General features: G+C 40.8%; 1 protein-coding gene across 1 annotated transcript in view; it reads right to left on the bottom strand.

Moving 5' to 3' along the window:
* Positions 1 to 291: 291 nt before the first annotated feature.
* The window catches only part of LOC142143209 (G-protein coupled receptor family C group 6 member A-like), a 68,660-nt gene continuing 53,220 nt past the window's right edge, over positions 292 to 15,731 (bottom strand). Inside the window, exons 3-6 of the mRNA XM_075200921.1 lie at positions 14,555 to 15,412; positions 4,861 to 5,073; positions 3,776 to 3,893; positions 292 to 1,340 (exon numbers count right to left, since the gene is read on the bottom strand). Coding sequence (XP_075057022.1) covers positions 292 to 1,340; positions 3,776 to 3,893; positions 4,861 to 5,073; positions 14,555 to 15,412 — 2,238 coding nt within the window. The remainder of the gene's footprint in view (positions 1,341 to 3,775; positions 3,894 to 4,860; positions 5,074 to 14,554; positions 15,413 to 15,731) is intronic.

The following is a 15,731-nucleotide window of genomic DNA, read 5'->3' as shown; positions in this document are numbered from 1 at the left end:
ATAATATAAATTTGATATACACACACACACACACACACACACACACACACACACACACACACACACACACACATGTCTCCCATAGATTGTAAGCTTGCGTGCAGGACTTTCTCACCTCTGTCTCTTTTGCCCAATTTGTTTATTTCTGTGTTTGTCCCCAATTGTAAGGCGCTATGGAATTTGCTGGCGCTATATAAATAAATGTTGATGATGATATATACAAAAAATAACTGGTAAACATGGACAAGGCTAGAAAAAAAGGTTGTTGTCCCCTGATATAGTATATTACAACTAACAGCTCCTATGTCTTTTTCTTATTACTAGAGAACGACTTAAACTCATCCGAGAAGGCTGTACAGCTTCAGAGTTTGCTTTGAGGATAGTAGAAGGAATCACTACATCTGAGTTCCCACGATAAATTGATGGAACCTTTCTTTGGAAGAATTTACAAACGCTCTGCAGGTATATTTCTCGGTTACAAGTTTCTCTTTTGAAAACTATGATCCAACAAACAGGTAAAAGGTGACAAGATATAATTCCGTAGATTGAAGCCAATATGGCAACAGCTTGCACAGCAGAAAGGTACATGTCACTAGTGGTATTTGTATAGATCGGGATGAAGAGAATCCAAACAAACATGTAAACAAGCATGCTAAATGTGATACACCGTGCCTCATTGTATTTCTCTGGTAATTTTCTTCCTTTGTAAGCTAGGAGGAAACAAATCAATGCAAGTAATCCAATGTAGCCCAACATGATGCCAAACGCTACATACGATCCTTCGTCACACTGTAGGTTTATGACTTGAGGTATTGTGTAGATTTTAATTAAAGAGGGACCTTTCAGTATGAGCCACAGCATACAAGTACACGACTGAATACCAGTTATGACAATGATAATAACTACTGGCTTGAAAGTTAATGCTCCTAACTTTTGTCCTCTGGAGGCCGACTCAAATGCTAGAAGAATTCTAATAGATTTGATCAAGACACAGGAGATAGAGATGGTGAAGCTGATACCATAGAGTGGTTGTCTGATCTTACAAATAGTGTCACTTGGTTCTCCAATGAAAAACCAAATGCTTACCAAGCTAATTAATAAAGATGCGATCAATAAGTACGTGTAATTTCCTCCTGCTGCTTTAACCACTGGAGCGTCAACATTTTTCACAAACATAATTCCTATTATTAGCACAACCACAATACCAGTAGCAGCAAAAGTCATCAGTGTAATAGCAAATGGATCCTTAAACTCAAAATATTCAGTTATTCTATTTTCACATCGGGAGCTTCCAATATTCGACCACTGACTTTGTGAACACTTTAGACATCCAGTCATATCTGTAACAAAAAAACATATATTTGTAAACAATATACAGTAATCCATACATGATATATTTATTTTGCCTAGGCTGTCTTAACCTACGTAGCCAAGTTGCAACATCAGATGAGCCTAGGTCGGCTAATGACAGTACTCACTTACAGATCATGGTCATTGTCAAAGAGCAGCATGTGTAGTTTTTTGGGTGTAAGATAAAATACATAACTTCATGAAAAAAACTGAGTGAGATTACATGGTACATATCAAGTGTATAATATATGGTAGAGAATCATTAATATTGAAGAAAAATAGATGGATTGGATGTATATAAATATATTAAGAGATTAAACAACTGGGTATAGGCTTACAGTCATGGCCAAAAATATTGCCACCCTTGCATTTTTTTTTTTCTAATAATTCACCCTTTTTTTCATTAAGTGTGTGCATGACCAGTGTCAGAAAGCTGGGTCTCAGTAGAAGGTCATGGGTTTTCCAGCAGGACAATGACTCTAAATAGACTTCAAAAAGCACCCAGGAATGGTCCAAGACAATACGTTGGACTGCTCTGCAATGAGTCAAGATCAAAACCCATAGAACTGAGAGATCTGAAAACAGCAGTTGGAAATAAGTACCCTTGAAACATGGGAGAACTGGTGGAGTTTGCACAGTGGACCGAATTGCAAAAATTGAGGAGCAAGAAGCTCATCCATGGCTATATGAAATGTTATTTTGATCAGAGTTTCATTAGTCTGTTACATGTATTCATTTTAATATTTTCATGTTTCATTTTGTCCATTGTCTCAATCATATAATTACATTATTATGGACATAATACATATTTCCTTTTTGGTTGTCTGTTAGCCCTCTCCTTTATCCTCAATGGCTATAACTCATTAATTATTTTTCACTTTTATTTCTATGTTCACATATGCTTTTAGCTATTATTTTTTTTATTTTGTAATGTAAAATGAACAATTATCACCATGATAATTACCATTTGAATACATTGATGGTGTATTATTTAGTCTAGGACCTGGACTATATACTGGATACAATTTTAAAATAAAAATATTAAAAGCTGTCACCACTCACATAGTAATTTACATGTGAATAAAAGTTATTTCTCAAACTGTTGAAATAACAACAGTTTAAAAACAATACAGTAGTCATAACAGTACTACTCATTAAATTACATAATTAGATAATCTATGTAACTTAAAATGACTGTATACAAAATGTATTTATCTTCTGAGATCTAATGTAGATGATGTTCCAGACGTATTTTCTCTCTAGAGGAGAACAGTGTATAAGCTTTTCTAGAATTTCTGGAAACCCTTTTAAAACAATAACTTTCACAACTACTGGATGCAGGATAATTTCTGTGTCCAACTAATCATGTAACTAATGGTGCAGCACAGAGGTATTATATGAAATCAGATTACTATTCTGACACCAGTTATTGCTGCTTCTCTTCCACTGTCCTGTGTCATTTTAACCTTTCTCAGCTCTCTCACAGCCTATGCATTAATCTTCTCACAGCTGGCTTTCTCTCCCAGGAGGTCATTTACTAAGTGGTGGAACAGAAAAGAAAAGTATTTCTAGGGCACAGACCTATATTTACATATTTCTATGGGACATAACATGGAAGAGTTGCATTTCACCACAGTATAGCATACTTACCAACTTTTTACTCTTTCTCCCGGAGGGGAGGTGAAGTGTGAGGAAGGATAGGGACACAATGCCTCGAATTCGCAATTTTACTGCAGGGGCCGGGCCAAAAAGATGCGAATCGTGTCATGCTTTGTTGTATGAGATGTGTAATTCAACTATTTGAGGTAGAGACTGTGCATACCTGTTATTCCTGATTTTGTGTGGCACTGAGATGCTTTTTAGCCATGCCAATGGACCTAAAACTAACACAACTTGTTGACGGCCAAATCCATGTGCTTTAACTATTAAACCATTGGAGTACTAAGAATGTGCAAACAATGCACAATGCCAATAAATGTACACATGGAAACTAATCTATTTAAGAAAATTGACATTATCACATCAGTCACTTGAAACAAAGACAGCCCCAATGTCCCCTTATGTCCCCTTAAGGCCCCAATGTCCCCTTCATGAGTTATTTGTAATATAAATGAGGGTCATTGGTGCACTATATGGGATGAAACATTCAATTATTGAGGTGCAGGGGTGAAATGTGATATTAATGCTCTCTAGTGATGTCTTTCCATGTGATTTAAGTTTCACCTTAACCACAATGATGGTGCACAACAAATGCGCAGATAGACCGTGGCGGACAATGAATTTGGACATGTACCTATGTATATTTGAACCTGTAAGACCGCAGTTCAATATCAATATATTGATAGGTGCACCATGCCATGCAAGCCTGCTATTTGTAAGTTAAACCAGTATATAAAGAAAACCCGCTAGTGAATAAATCGCTTACCTGCTTCAGGTGAATAATAATCCTCTGTGCATGCAACACATTCATAGCAGCAGCTTATGAGAGAGTACTTTCTGTAATATCCAGGAATACATGACTTGGAACAATTAGAAAAGGGGACCTGTAGAAGTGCACAAGTGCATAGTTAATTATATTTTTATTTCATAATTAATGAGTGTGTTTACAATTATCTTGTTTGATATGTATGTGGTTAGTTGTACAAAATTGTAATTGGTCTCGCACTCAAGCATGTTGAGAATGACAGCATTCATAAAATAACATGATACATAGGGGGAATTCAATTGACGGCGGGATCGCCGAAAATCCCGCGCTCTAAAAATATTACCGTTATTACGGTAATCCTGCGCGGGAAAACCGTTAATACAGTAATTTACTCGCTGGATTTCAGAGCTGAAATCCAGCGAGATATTATCGTGATAACGGTAATATTTTTGGAGCGCGGGATTTTCGGCGATCCCGCCGTCAATTGAAAATTTTTCAACCCGGGTTGCACAGAAAACAAGCTGATTGGCTGTCTGCCTGTCTCTGGAGGATGATGTCATCGGTGGGAGCCCGTGGAAGATTCGAGAAGGAGTTTAGGAGAAATGGTGGATGGTGGAGTGCAGATCAAGCTGAAGCAGAATCGGATTATGAAAAGTAATGTGGTAAACAATCACCACCCACTTTTGCATCATCTTTATGCGTCAAAAAACCAGTCACCTTTCAATGACATCACCATTTTTCAGCCAATGAAAACTGCTCTGGTGATGACTCCCACAAATTGCCAGGGCACAGACTTGTGCAGTATGAATGGGGTCAACCCGGGAAATTCCCGGGTCCGATGTGCAGTGTGAATGGTGTTTCTGAGCTGGGACGCTCCGAGCCCCGGCAAAAACCCGGCTTGAAAAACCCGGGATATTGCCGGGGCGGCAGTATGAAAGCGTTATTATGTAGAAAAATTGTTGGAACATATGCTTCTGCAGTATTTATGGCTTCCCTTGCACACTTTCCTCCAAGTGCTGTTTTAAACTGTTTTTTGTCAGCTAAATAATAATCATAATCAATCATAAATTTGTCATCTTACATACCTGATTATTGGCTGTATTCCACAGAAGTAGACTCCTGTTTAAGGCAATCTTACCACCCGATATGTCATATGAACCAACGATCTTAACCTCTGTAGTGTTTTTTATTAACTGCCAAGTAATTAAGTCATAGCCAATTAAGACATCACCATTCTTGTCAAAGTGGAACGTTTCACCATTGTAAGAAAAATGACCATCCTTTAGTTTTTCAAGTACCTGCAGAAATCAAAGCATTATCGTTTTAAAAAAGAATGACATTGATCTAACTCAATATGCCATATTTTAAAGATCTTGTAGTTGGGGACTATCATTGTTAACACCAGTCTCTTGAGCTTAATCAAATGTTGATGAGTACAATCATTTGAAGCAATACATATGACATAGTAAAATATAGAGAGTAGATGCAAACGCGTTCACACATAGCCAGAAATGCTTAACTGACTTGGAAATAAACCTAGAATGTTGTATAATATGCATTACAGCACATTATATTTGTTGTTATTTATAGTATACTAGATTTATGGCAAAGCTTTGCTCTTTGAAGTGTTTGTGAAATTGTATAATACCACTCATCAGGCTACATGAGTTATATATATATATATATATATATATATATATATATATATATATATATATATATATATATATTGTAACAAAAGGAGGCATTTAGCTGGCAATATGCAGAGAAAGCAGGGAAGTAGAGTAAAACATTTGTGCAGTAATGCACCTAGATTGAATATAAAGACCTATGTATGAAAAGCAATAGTTTAAGTTTGGTTTAACTTACATGACTTGAAATCCTTCCTCTCAGCAAACAGACAGGGTGTGTCTGAATTACAGAGCCAGTGATGGGCGTTTCCTTTTAAAGAGAAGGTGGGTGTGTCACCTGTCCATCAAGCTAAGGCTGGGGGAGGAGTATCAGGTATAAAAGCTTGTTTATATCATTTGTGCACTGAGACCAATGCTGGGTGAGCTGGCTGGTCCTGAGAGAGAGCTGGACTATGTATAGCTAGTGTTTAGGGTCTCCATGATTGCTGTGCAAGTATACGGTGTCAAACATTTACCATCCTGACAATAAAGCACGATAAAAAGGAAGTTGTTGTTCGCGTGTGTTTCTGCAGTAGTGGGCTCTTGCCACAAGTGGTGTCAGGAGTGGGAAACTCCGGGAAGCAAGTTTCCGCTACCCAACCCACGCAGACCTCAACATGGAGGAAGTACTGAGAACCCTTGTGAAGGTGGCTGCTGTGCAGCAACAGCAGCAAGCTCAGATGCTACGAGTTGCCGAGGCACAGGTGGAAAACACAAGGCTCTTAAGAGAAGAGTTAAGCTAGGTGAGACATGACAGAAATGAACCACTTGGTCCTGTTCTCCAGAAAATGTCGCCAGGGGATGACATAGAAGCATATCTGGTGTCCTTTAAGAGACTTGCAAAAAGGGCAAAATGGCCTCCTAAAGATTGGGCTGAGAGGCTGGCGCCATATCTGACTGGTGAAGCTCAGCGAGCATATATGGATCTAGATGAGGAACGGGCCTCTGATTATTTGTGCCTAAAGTCTGAGATATTGGCTCGCATTGGAGTTTTCCGGGCCAGGCCGAGCCCAGCGATATCACCAATGGCGCTATGATAAAGAAAAACCGGTCAGAGCGCAAGTGGCTGAGCTTTCTAAAATTTTAAAGAAATGGCTGCAGCCTGAGGAAAATTCACCTTCTCGGATTATTGAGGTTCTGGCGATAGATCACTGCATCCGGGGGCTGAACCGCGATTTGCAAAGGTGGGTGCTGCAATCAGACCCACAAACTTATGAAGAGCTTGCCACCGTGGAAGAAAGGTTTTGTGCGCTACAGCAAATGACTAAAGAACCTGCATCTGTGCCAAAGCCGCTGCCACGCCAAAAGCCAGGTTTGACAATCCTTGCTACAGGGCCCAATGGCAAAACTGCTACGGACAGAGGGCCAGGTGCAAAGCCGTCTAATCTGAAGTGTTTTGAATGTGGTGAGCTAGGCCACTTTAAGGCAGAGTGTCCTAAACTACCAGAACCCATGGACTGTTCCGTGGCACATATTGGGCCTGCTTTTCCAAGCTGTTTTACCATGAGTCCCACATCAGGAAGTCCTTGTTTGTTCCGGGTGACTGTGCTAATCAACCAAAACCTTGTTCTGGCCTTGGTTGACTCGGGGAGTGAACTCTCATTGGTTTCCAGCTCTGCCTTACCCGAAACCATAACTTCTTGCTTGCCCAAGGTGAAGGTTCTTTGCGTACATGGCACGACAGAGGAGTATGAAAGAACAATACTACCAGTCACACTCAAAGACAAAACTGTTATGGTGGTAGCTGCCCTAGCACCTAAACTCCCATATCCACTCATTTTGGGGCGAGACTTCCCACTGTTTAATGATGTCCTCGGTGAGCGGATCCAGACAGACATGCCGGCAACTGATGCAACGGTCCGAAACCCGGTCTTAAAAGAACCGCCTAAGAATCCACAACATCTGGACATCGATCTTTGGGAACCGCCAAACCGGAATGCCATCCTGTGAGTCACAGCAGGAGTTCCACAAAAGCATCCACCTGCGGGGAAACATGGACAGTCCAAACTAGCATTGGTCGGTGATGTCGCAGATGAGCCCTCCCAGCCTGTCAGTGAGGATACGGACTGGTCCGCAATACCAATTTTGTTTCCTCTGCAGGACTTTGCTCGAGACCAACTTAATGATGCCACTTTGGAACATGTCTTTAAAAGTGTGACTGAGGTAAATGGGGTAGCGAAAGCCGCCCAGCCTGCAGAAGGTATACCATATTTTATTGTTAAAAATAATTTCCTGTATAGAGTTGCTACTGTACAGGGGACTAAAGTAGAACAATTAATGGTTCCTCAGGTCCATGTAACCCTAGTGTTAAAAGCAGCACATACACATGTCAGTGGGGGACACCTAGGGGAGGATAAAACACGGGAACGAGTTCTGCTTAGGTTTTACTGGCCCAGTGTACACATGGCAGTGAAAAAGTATTGCCGGTCCTGTCCCATTTGTCAGAGAACCTGTCCCAAACCCATGTACAGGGCACCTCTCATTCCAATACCAATAGTACAAGTTCCCTTTGAACGGATAGCTATGGACCTTGTGGGGCCACTGGAAAAATCTGCACATGGGCATCAATATATACTAGTGGTGCTTGACTATGCAACCAGGTATCCAGAGGCAATTCCCCTACGAAACATAAAGTCCAGCACCATAGCTAAGGAACTTGTATTGATGTTTACACGCTTGGGAATACCCCAAAAAATTCTCACAGATCAGGGTACTCCATTCATGTCCAAACTGACTAAGGACATGTGCCAGTTGCGAGGGGTTACAGCGCTTCACACCTCTATATACCATCCACAAACAGATGGCTTGGTGGAACGCTTTAACTGCACATTAAAGCACATGCTCAGGAAAGCAGTGGCTCAAGAAAAAAAACATTGGGACACTCTTATTCCCTATTTGATGTTTGCCATCCGTGAGGTACCTCAAGCTTCAACAGGGTTTAGTCCCTTTGAGTTATTGTTTGGGAGACAGCCCAGGGGTATCTTGAATATGTTAAAAGAAGGGTGGGAGCAGCAAGGTCCCAGGGAGCCAAATCTGGTACAATTTGTGTCAAAAATGTATTAGAGGCTAGGAAAGATAGGGCCCATTGTGCAGCAACATGTAAAAGAGGCTCAGGAATGACAGAGGAAAAGTTATGATAAAAGTGCTGTTGCTCGATCTTTCAAGCCTGTGGACAAGGTCCTAGTCCTGGTTACCACCCAGGAAAGCAAACTTATCGCCCATTGGCAGGGTCCATATGAAGTTCTAGAGGCTGTCGGTCCTGTCAATTACAGAGTCCACCAGTTAGGTAGGAAAAGGGAGGAGCAAATATATCATGTTAACCTCCTTAAACCTTGGTATGATGAGGAAACCTTTCCATTAGGTAGTGAGTACTGCCATTGAAAAGTCTGAAGTGGCCATAGAGCCAGCTTTGTCCATTCAGCAGAGACAACAGACTGAAGAAATGATTCGCCGGAACAGGGATGTCTTCTCTTCCATTCCTGGGCGCTCTACCTTAATCGAACACGACATTGTCACTGCGCCAGGAGTCATTGTAAAGCAGAAGCCGTATCGTATACCAGAAGCAAGACGGGTGGATGTGAGAAAGGCGGTCGAGAAGATGCTCCAGTTAGATCTGATTGAAGAGTCCACTAGTGAGTGGAATAGTCCCATTGTGCTTGTCCCGAAACCCAATGGGACAATTAGGTTCTACAATGACTTTAGGCGCCTAAACAGTATGTCGCAGTTTGATGCCTATCCGATGCCACGTGTGGATGAACTAGTAGAAAATCTTGCTGGTAGCAATTATTTGACAACCCTTGATCTAACAAAGGGTTATTGGCAAGTTCCCCTGACTTCCACGGCCAAGCCAAAGACTGCATTTTCCACCCCTGATGGTCTCTAACAATATAAAGTCCTACCCATTGGGTTGCATGGGGCACCTGCCACCTTCCAAAGGGCCATGAATAAATTGCTACGATCTCACACAGCTTATGTAGCCGCTTACCTGGACGATATAGTGATTTATACCCCAGACTGGGGATCACATTTAGCCAAAGTTGAGGCGGTCTTAGCTTCATTAAGGTCAGCAGGGTTAACAGCTAATCCAGAGAAATGTGCCATAGCCATGAGAGAAGCCAAATATTTGGGGTATGTTGTTGGTTGAGGGCATGTCAAACCCCAGCTAGACAAAGTGGAAGCAGTCAAAAATTGGGCAAGACCAGAGAAAAAATCACAGTTAAGAGCCTTTTTAGGCTTAGTAGGTTACTACAGGCGGTTTGTAAGCCACTTCGCCACTAGAGCTGCTCCACTAACGGACATGTTAAAAAAAAGTTGTCCAGATAGATTAACCTGGTCTGACTCTGCAGAAACCGCCTGGTCTGATCTTCGGTTAGCTCTTTGTTCCTCCCCAGTTCTACAAGCACTGGATTTTACCCGGAGGTTCTTCCTCTAAACTGATGCTTCTGGTGTTGGCTTAGGTGCAGTCCTGTCATAGGAGAAGAATGGAGTAGAAAATCCTGTCCTGTACCTAAGTCGTAAGTTGTTTCCAAGGGAACAAAAATATGCCACTGTGGAGAAAGAATGTCTCGCCATAAAATGGGCTACAGAAGCTCTGCGCTATTATCTCCTAGGCCGAGAGTTCACCTTAATAACAGACCATGCACCATTGAGATGGATGCAGAACAACCGGGAGGTAAATGCCAAGGTAACCCGCTGGTTCTTGGCACTGCAACCTTTCAAGTTCTCAGTAGAACATAGACCTGGGATTCTACACAAAAATGCAGATGCGTTGTCACGAAAATATGCGCTAATCGCGAAGTCCGCGTCCCCCTACTTGGAGACGCTAGGGGGAGGGATATGTAACAAAAGGAGGCATTTAGCTGGCAATATCCAGAGAAAGCAGGGAAGTAGAGTAAAATATTTGTGCAGTAATGCACCTAGATTGAATATAAAGACCTATGTATGAAAAGCAATAGTTTAAGTTTGGTTTAACTTACATGACTTGAAATCCTTCCTCTCAGCAAAAAGACAGGGTGTGTCTGAATTACAGAGCCAGTGATGGGCGTTTCCTTTTAAAGAGAAGGCATCACAGTGGCCTAGTGGTTAGCACTTCTGCCTCACAGCACTGGGGTCATGAGTTTGATTCCCGACCATGGCCATATCTGTGTGGAGTTTGTATATTCTCCCTGTGTTTGCGTGGGTTTCCTCCAGGTGCTCCGGTTTCCTCCCACACTCCAAAAACATACTGGTATGTTAATTGGCTGCTATCAAAAATTCACCCTAGTCTCTGTCTCCCTCTCTGTCTGTCTATATGTGAGCGTGTGTCTATATTAGGGAATTTAGACTGTAAGCTCCAATAGGGCAGGGACTGATGTGAATGAGTTCTCTGTACAGCGCTGTGGAATTAGTGGTGCTATATAAATAAATGATGATGGTGTGGGTGTGTCACCTGTCCATTAAGCTAAGGCTGGGGGAGGAGTATCAGGTATAAAAGCTTGTTTATATCATTTGTGCACTGAGACCAATGCTGGGTGAGCTGGCTGGTTCTGAGAGAGAGCTGGACTATGTATAGATAGTGTTTAGGGTCTCCATGATTGCTGTGCAAATATACGGTGTCAAACATTTACCATCCTGACAATAAAGCACCATAAAAAGGAAGTTGTTGTTCGCGTGTGCTTCTGCAGTAGCAGGCTCTTGCCACAAGATTATATATATATATATATATGTATATAAAAATAGATAATAGAAGAAGTTTCTTTCTTTTGTTCCTTCTTTCTTTGTTGGCGAATATCTTCCACTACTCTCAAGGTAAAGCTGCCACAACTTACATAAAGCGCTACGGAATCTGCTGGCGTTATATAAATAAATGTTGAGGATGATGATGATAATGCAACTGGGTACACGCTACAGTGTTTTCAGCAATTATCGGGCCAATCACCCGATAAACAACCTTTCAGCTGCCTGATATTACATTAGGGTGTACACTTAGACGATGAATGATAGTCATTCCAAACCACCGACCATCATTTGTTTTTATTGTTCAGCAGAACTATAAATCTCGTTTCGCCATGGAACGACATCCTTCAATCCTGCAGAATCATGATCTTTTCAGCTGACGGTTATGACAGTTGATGAGCACAGATCTGAAGGTAAATCTTTTAAAACATGTATAGTGTATACGCATGAATTGGCACGCTGATCGGAACTTTTTTTATTTTTTTTTCAGTCGTTAGCAAATCAATGTAGATAACACATTGGTCGGAAAATTATGTAGCGTGTACCCAGCCTTATTTAGTATAAAAAAAGTAAGCTTTTAGACCAATAATATAAACAATTGTTTGACTGCTGGAAGGAAACCTTCACGACAACACGATATAATGACAACGCAACAAAGCAACCAATCTTATTTTCTAAATAACATTTTTGGTCTATTCACCAAATAATTTGCTAAGTTATAAAAACTGCTACACATTACAAATCAGACCTGCACAATGTCGGGTGATCCTGCTTGACTACTTTGACCCACAGAGCCTGTTCTAAGCCTGCATTCGGACACCCCTGCACTAATTAGGATAAAAACCAACATGAGGTGGGCCAGTTGGATTATGGCCAGCTTTTAGGGGGGTTAGAGTCCTGGTCCGACCTCCCATTGGTGTACGCTGGAAAGAACTTTGACACAGGCAGCCTGTTCTGGCCTTCCACTGGATGGATTTGGATGTCATTCAATATAAAAACAAAAACAACACTGGGCAGCCACCTCAGGGGTGTATTGGAAGAGTTGCTAAGCTGCTAATTATTTTTAAAATGTTGGCAGTTACAGCCAACTCAATGATAACTTTATAACTTGAAGGTTTATACCCGGGCATCGCCAGGTACTTCAGCTAATGTATATAATATTGGTCAAGTTTAGGTTTAATGGACCCATACAGAAAGAAATAAACAGAAAAATATATTTAAGACCGCAAAAATGCATATTCAATTAATCATAAAAATTAGAAATGGAGTAAAAAAGACAAACAAAAAACAATGACTTCTATATGTATTTTCAATTTAAACATATGAAAGTATATTAAGGTTGACTCTTATCCTTTCTCTCACATTTGTATAATGTAATCCTGTTCTTTAATGTCTTAAACAGAATTTCTATTGAAGTTTTGTATGTGCGATTTCTTTGGTTATGTTTTACAGAAGTGACTTCACAAAATGTAAAGTAGAATTAAGCTTTGACTAGTGCAGTTGTATATAACGTGTTGCAGATCATGTTACTGTACATGACACATAATGCTGTAAATGCTAAAGTACAAAAGCATATTACTGACTATAACTTCATCTATGCAAAGTCAAGCTGCCAGTGAGATTTACTGGGATCTATAATATTTATATAGTATAAGATTGAGCTATCCCACTCTTATTTTTCTTATTCTATTTGAGGGCTGTTTTTGTATCAAAACTGAATTCCCTCCACATGAATACTCGGTCTCATGTGATTGAGACAGAGTATTCATGTGTAGATGAAAGCAATGGAGAAGAATCAGGTAAGAAAAAGGGGTAATGTGTGGTCCACTGGTGAAAAGATCGAAATGCGTGGAATAATGAGGAGGGGCATGTGACAATCAGGTGGGCATGTGAGTGAAAAGCTGGTGGCAAGCAAGAGACATGTGAGAGAAAAGCTGGTGGTCATGGGCTGGCAAAGTTGGCGAGAAGGGGGACATGTGAGAGAAAAACTGGTGAACAGAGAGGGGTGTGTGAGAAAAGATGGTTGGTAGGCGGAGGCTTTTGATAGAACAGCTTATATTCAAGGCGGCATGTGAGAGAAAGGCAGTGGCCAATAGAGTATGTGAGAGGAAAGCTTGCGGCAAGGTGTATGTGAGAAAAGCTGGTAGACAGAACAGAGGGTGGCATGTGAGCAGGGCCGGATTAAGGGAATGGAGGCCCCTGGGCTAAGGGGCCCTCCATTCCCCGCGAGGCCCCCAATGTGAGCCGTCCGCCGCCCCCCACCCCCCAAGCACTTACCTGTCAGTGCAGTCCTCCGTCCCGGCGCGCTGTAAGCTCCTTACTGAGGAGATCTCGCGAGAGTTCATGAACTCTCGCGAGATATCCTCAGTAAGCAGACTACAGCGCGCCGGGATGGAGGACTGCACTGACAGTACTTAGCAGCATCGATCGGGCCGGGGGCGCCCCCGCCCGATCAATAATGCTGCTGAGGAGTTTGAAGGGCCCCCTGGATGCCCGAGGCCCCTGGGCTATAGCCCAGTTAGACCTCGGGTTAATCCGGCCCTGCATGTGAGAGAAAAGCTTGTGGGTAGGGGTTGACAAGTCAGATAAAAGCTGGTGGACAGTGGGGTGAATGTTAGTGTTTATCGGGTGTGTTATATCAGTGTGACCTGTGTATAGTGATCAGTGTGTAACAGGGAGCATTTTGTTTTGTTTTTATATTTTCAAATCAGAGCAATATTTGCAGCTATCCGTGACTTTTGAACTGAAATGCAAAAAAAAAGGAGGTATTTCATATACCTCACTTCTCTTACATGTGACAGAAACCAGTTGGAGGTGAACTTATTAAATAAGGAAAGAGGGAGACAGAAGTGGTTGTAAGGTGGATATCGCTTTTTAGATGATAGCAATACACTCCTTGATGCTGATGTGGCCCATAATTTGACAATACATGCCATATTTCTATTGCATTTCTATACATTTACTAACAGCTCCCCTGTGTCCCAATGCTCAGCTCATCATACAGTTAATAAAGGAGCTGTGTACAATGACCCCACACATGTGTACATAGTCAATTAACTTTTAGCAGATTCTTTCCTTGATACAGGACTCAGATTGCTTGAGGGGAGGATACTGACAATGAGAAATTCCCATGGAGGGAGAGGGGATTGGAGGGTAGCTCAGTATTTTTAAAGCATGAGACTCGCCCCTTGCTTGTTAGACACATCCTCCATGATATAACCACACTCCTGAGGTAGATTCAGCAAACATAATAACACAGTGAAATATTTGCAGCTCATAAACAAAAAGATAAAGTAAATAAAACCCAGCTAATGCCCCAAACACTGGACACATTTATCTGGTGGGGCTCAATAATATTTTTTGGGTTAAAAAATTTAATAATGTTTTTTCTTACCTGACTTGGTGAGAAATCTAAATTATTTTCACAATTTCCATTTATACACAAAATATCCTTGATTGCGTGAGCTATGGCTATAATGGCGAGATGTGTACTGTATGTTTTGCTCCATTCAATGTTTTCCAATAAGTAGTTATCATTTTCAAAAGAGAGGTTCTTCTGGCATGCTAGAGGGGACTTCAGGTTTAGAGAGTCATTGAGAAAACAGTTTCCATAGGAAGATGAATTAATACATTGCAGATATTCCCTGTATTCTTCTGTACAATTAAATCTTAACTGCATATATTCTTCAAGTCCATGATTTGTTGCATTATATATTTGTGGTTGCAGGTTTTTTAGATAGTCTTCAAATCCTTCAACGTGGCCCATTTTGAAATTTAGTCCAAGAACTGTACCAACCTTTTCAATGTTTTTAATATTTCTAACTTCCTTCGAATTTGACCAGCTATCACTCCCAATCCAAATTTTGGAAATATTCACTTTAATACATTCTTTTAGAAGCTTGCTGACAACAGGATCTTTTGCAATGACAACCAAAACATTTGTTGAACTCCTGTTTAATTCATTTATTACACTCCTTAAAGATTCTTGCAAAGTAGGATGACCTACATATGAAGGTACAGTTTTGGAGAATGCCGTACATATTCCTTCAGTTTTAAAAAGACTATTTAAAAGATCCAGAGCAGATCGTCCATAATCATCATCACTTGCAATGATGCCAACCCAGTTCCACTGAAATGTTTTGATAAGTTCCACAATTGCTCTTGTTTGGTGTGTGTCACTTGGAACAGTACGTAAAAAGGACGGGAACCTTATTTTGTCACTTAAAAGAGAAACAGATGATGCTGGGCTTATCTGCATAAATAAAAATGACATATAACAGCATTATACATGTCGTACAGTTAAACATTTGTGATATTTTAGTAAAATTAAGATGGAGCACAATGTACAAAAAAAAAGTCTCTCTATGTTATGACCAACAACCGGAACACATCTCTCACACATAGTATAAATTGCATGCATAAAATCACTGGAGTCAATGATTTCTAGAATATAGTAAAACTGCTTTGTACTGCTATTACATTTATTTTATAGGTAAAACCTGTTTTTGTTGTCCAGAAATGCAAATAGCATAAGGGAAACACAACTGTTATGAACACCACAATCAGAGACT

Source organism: Mixophyes fleayi, chromosome 3, assembly GCF_038048845.1.
Source record: "Mixophyes fleayi isolate aMixFle1 chromosome 3, aMixFle1.hap1, whole genome shotgun sequence".
NCBI lineage: Eukaryota > Metazoa > Chordata > Amphibia > Anura > Limnodynastidae > Mixophyes > Mixophyes fleayi.
The sequence above is the reverse complement of the archived record's forward strand: the minus strand, read 5'-3'. Positions and strand labels throughout refer to the sequence as shown.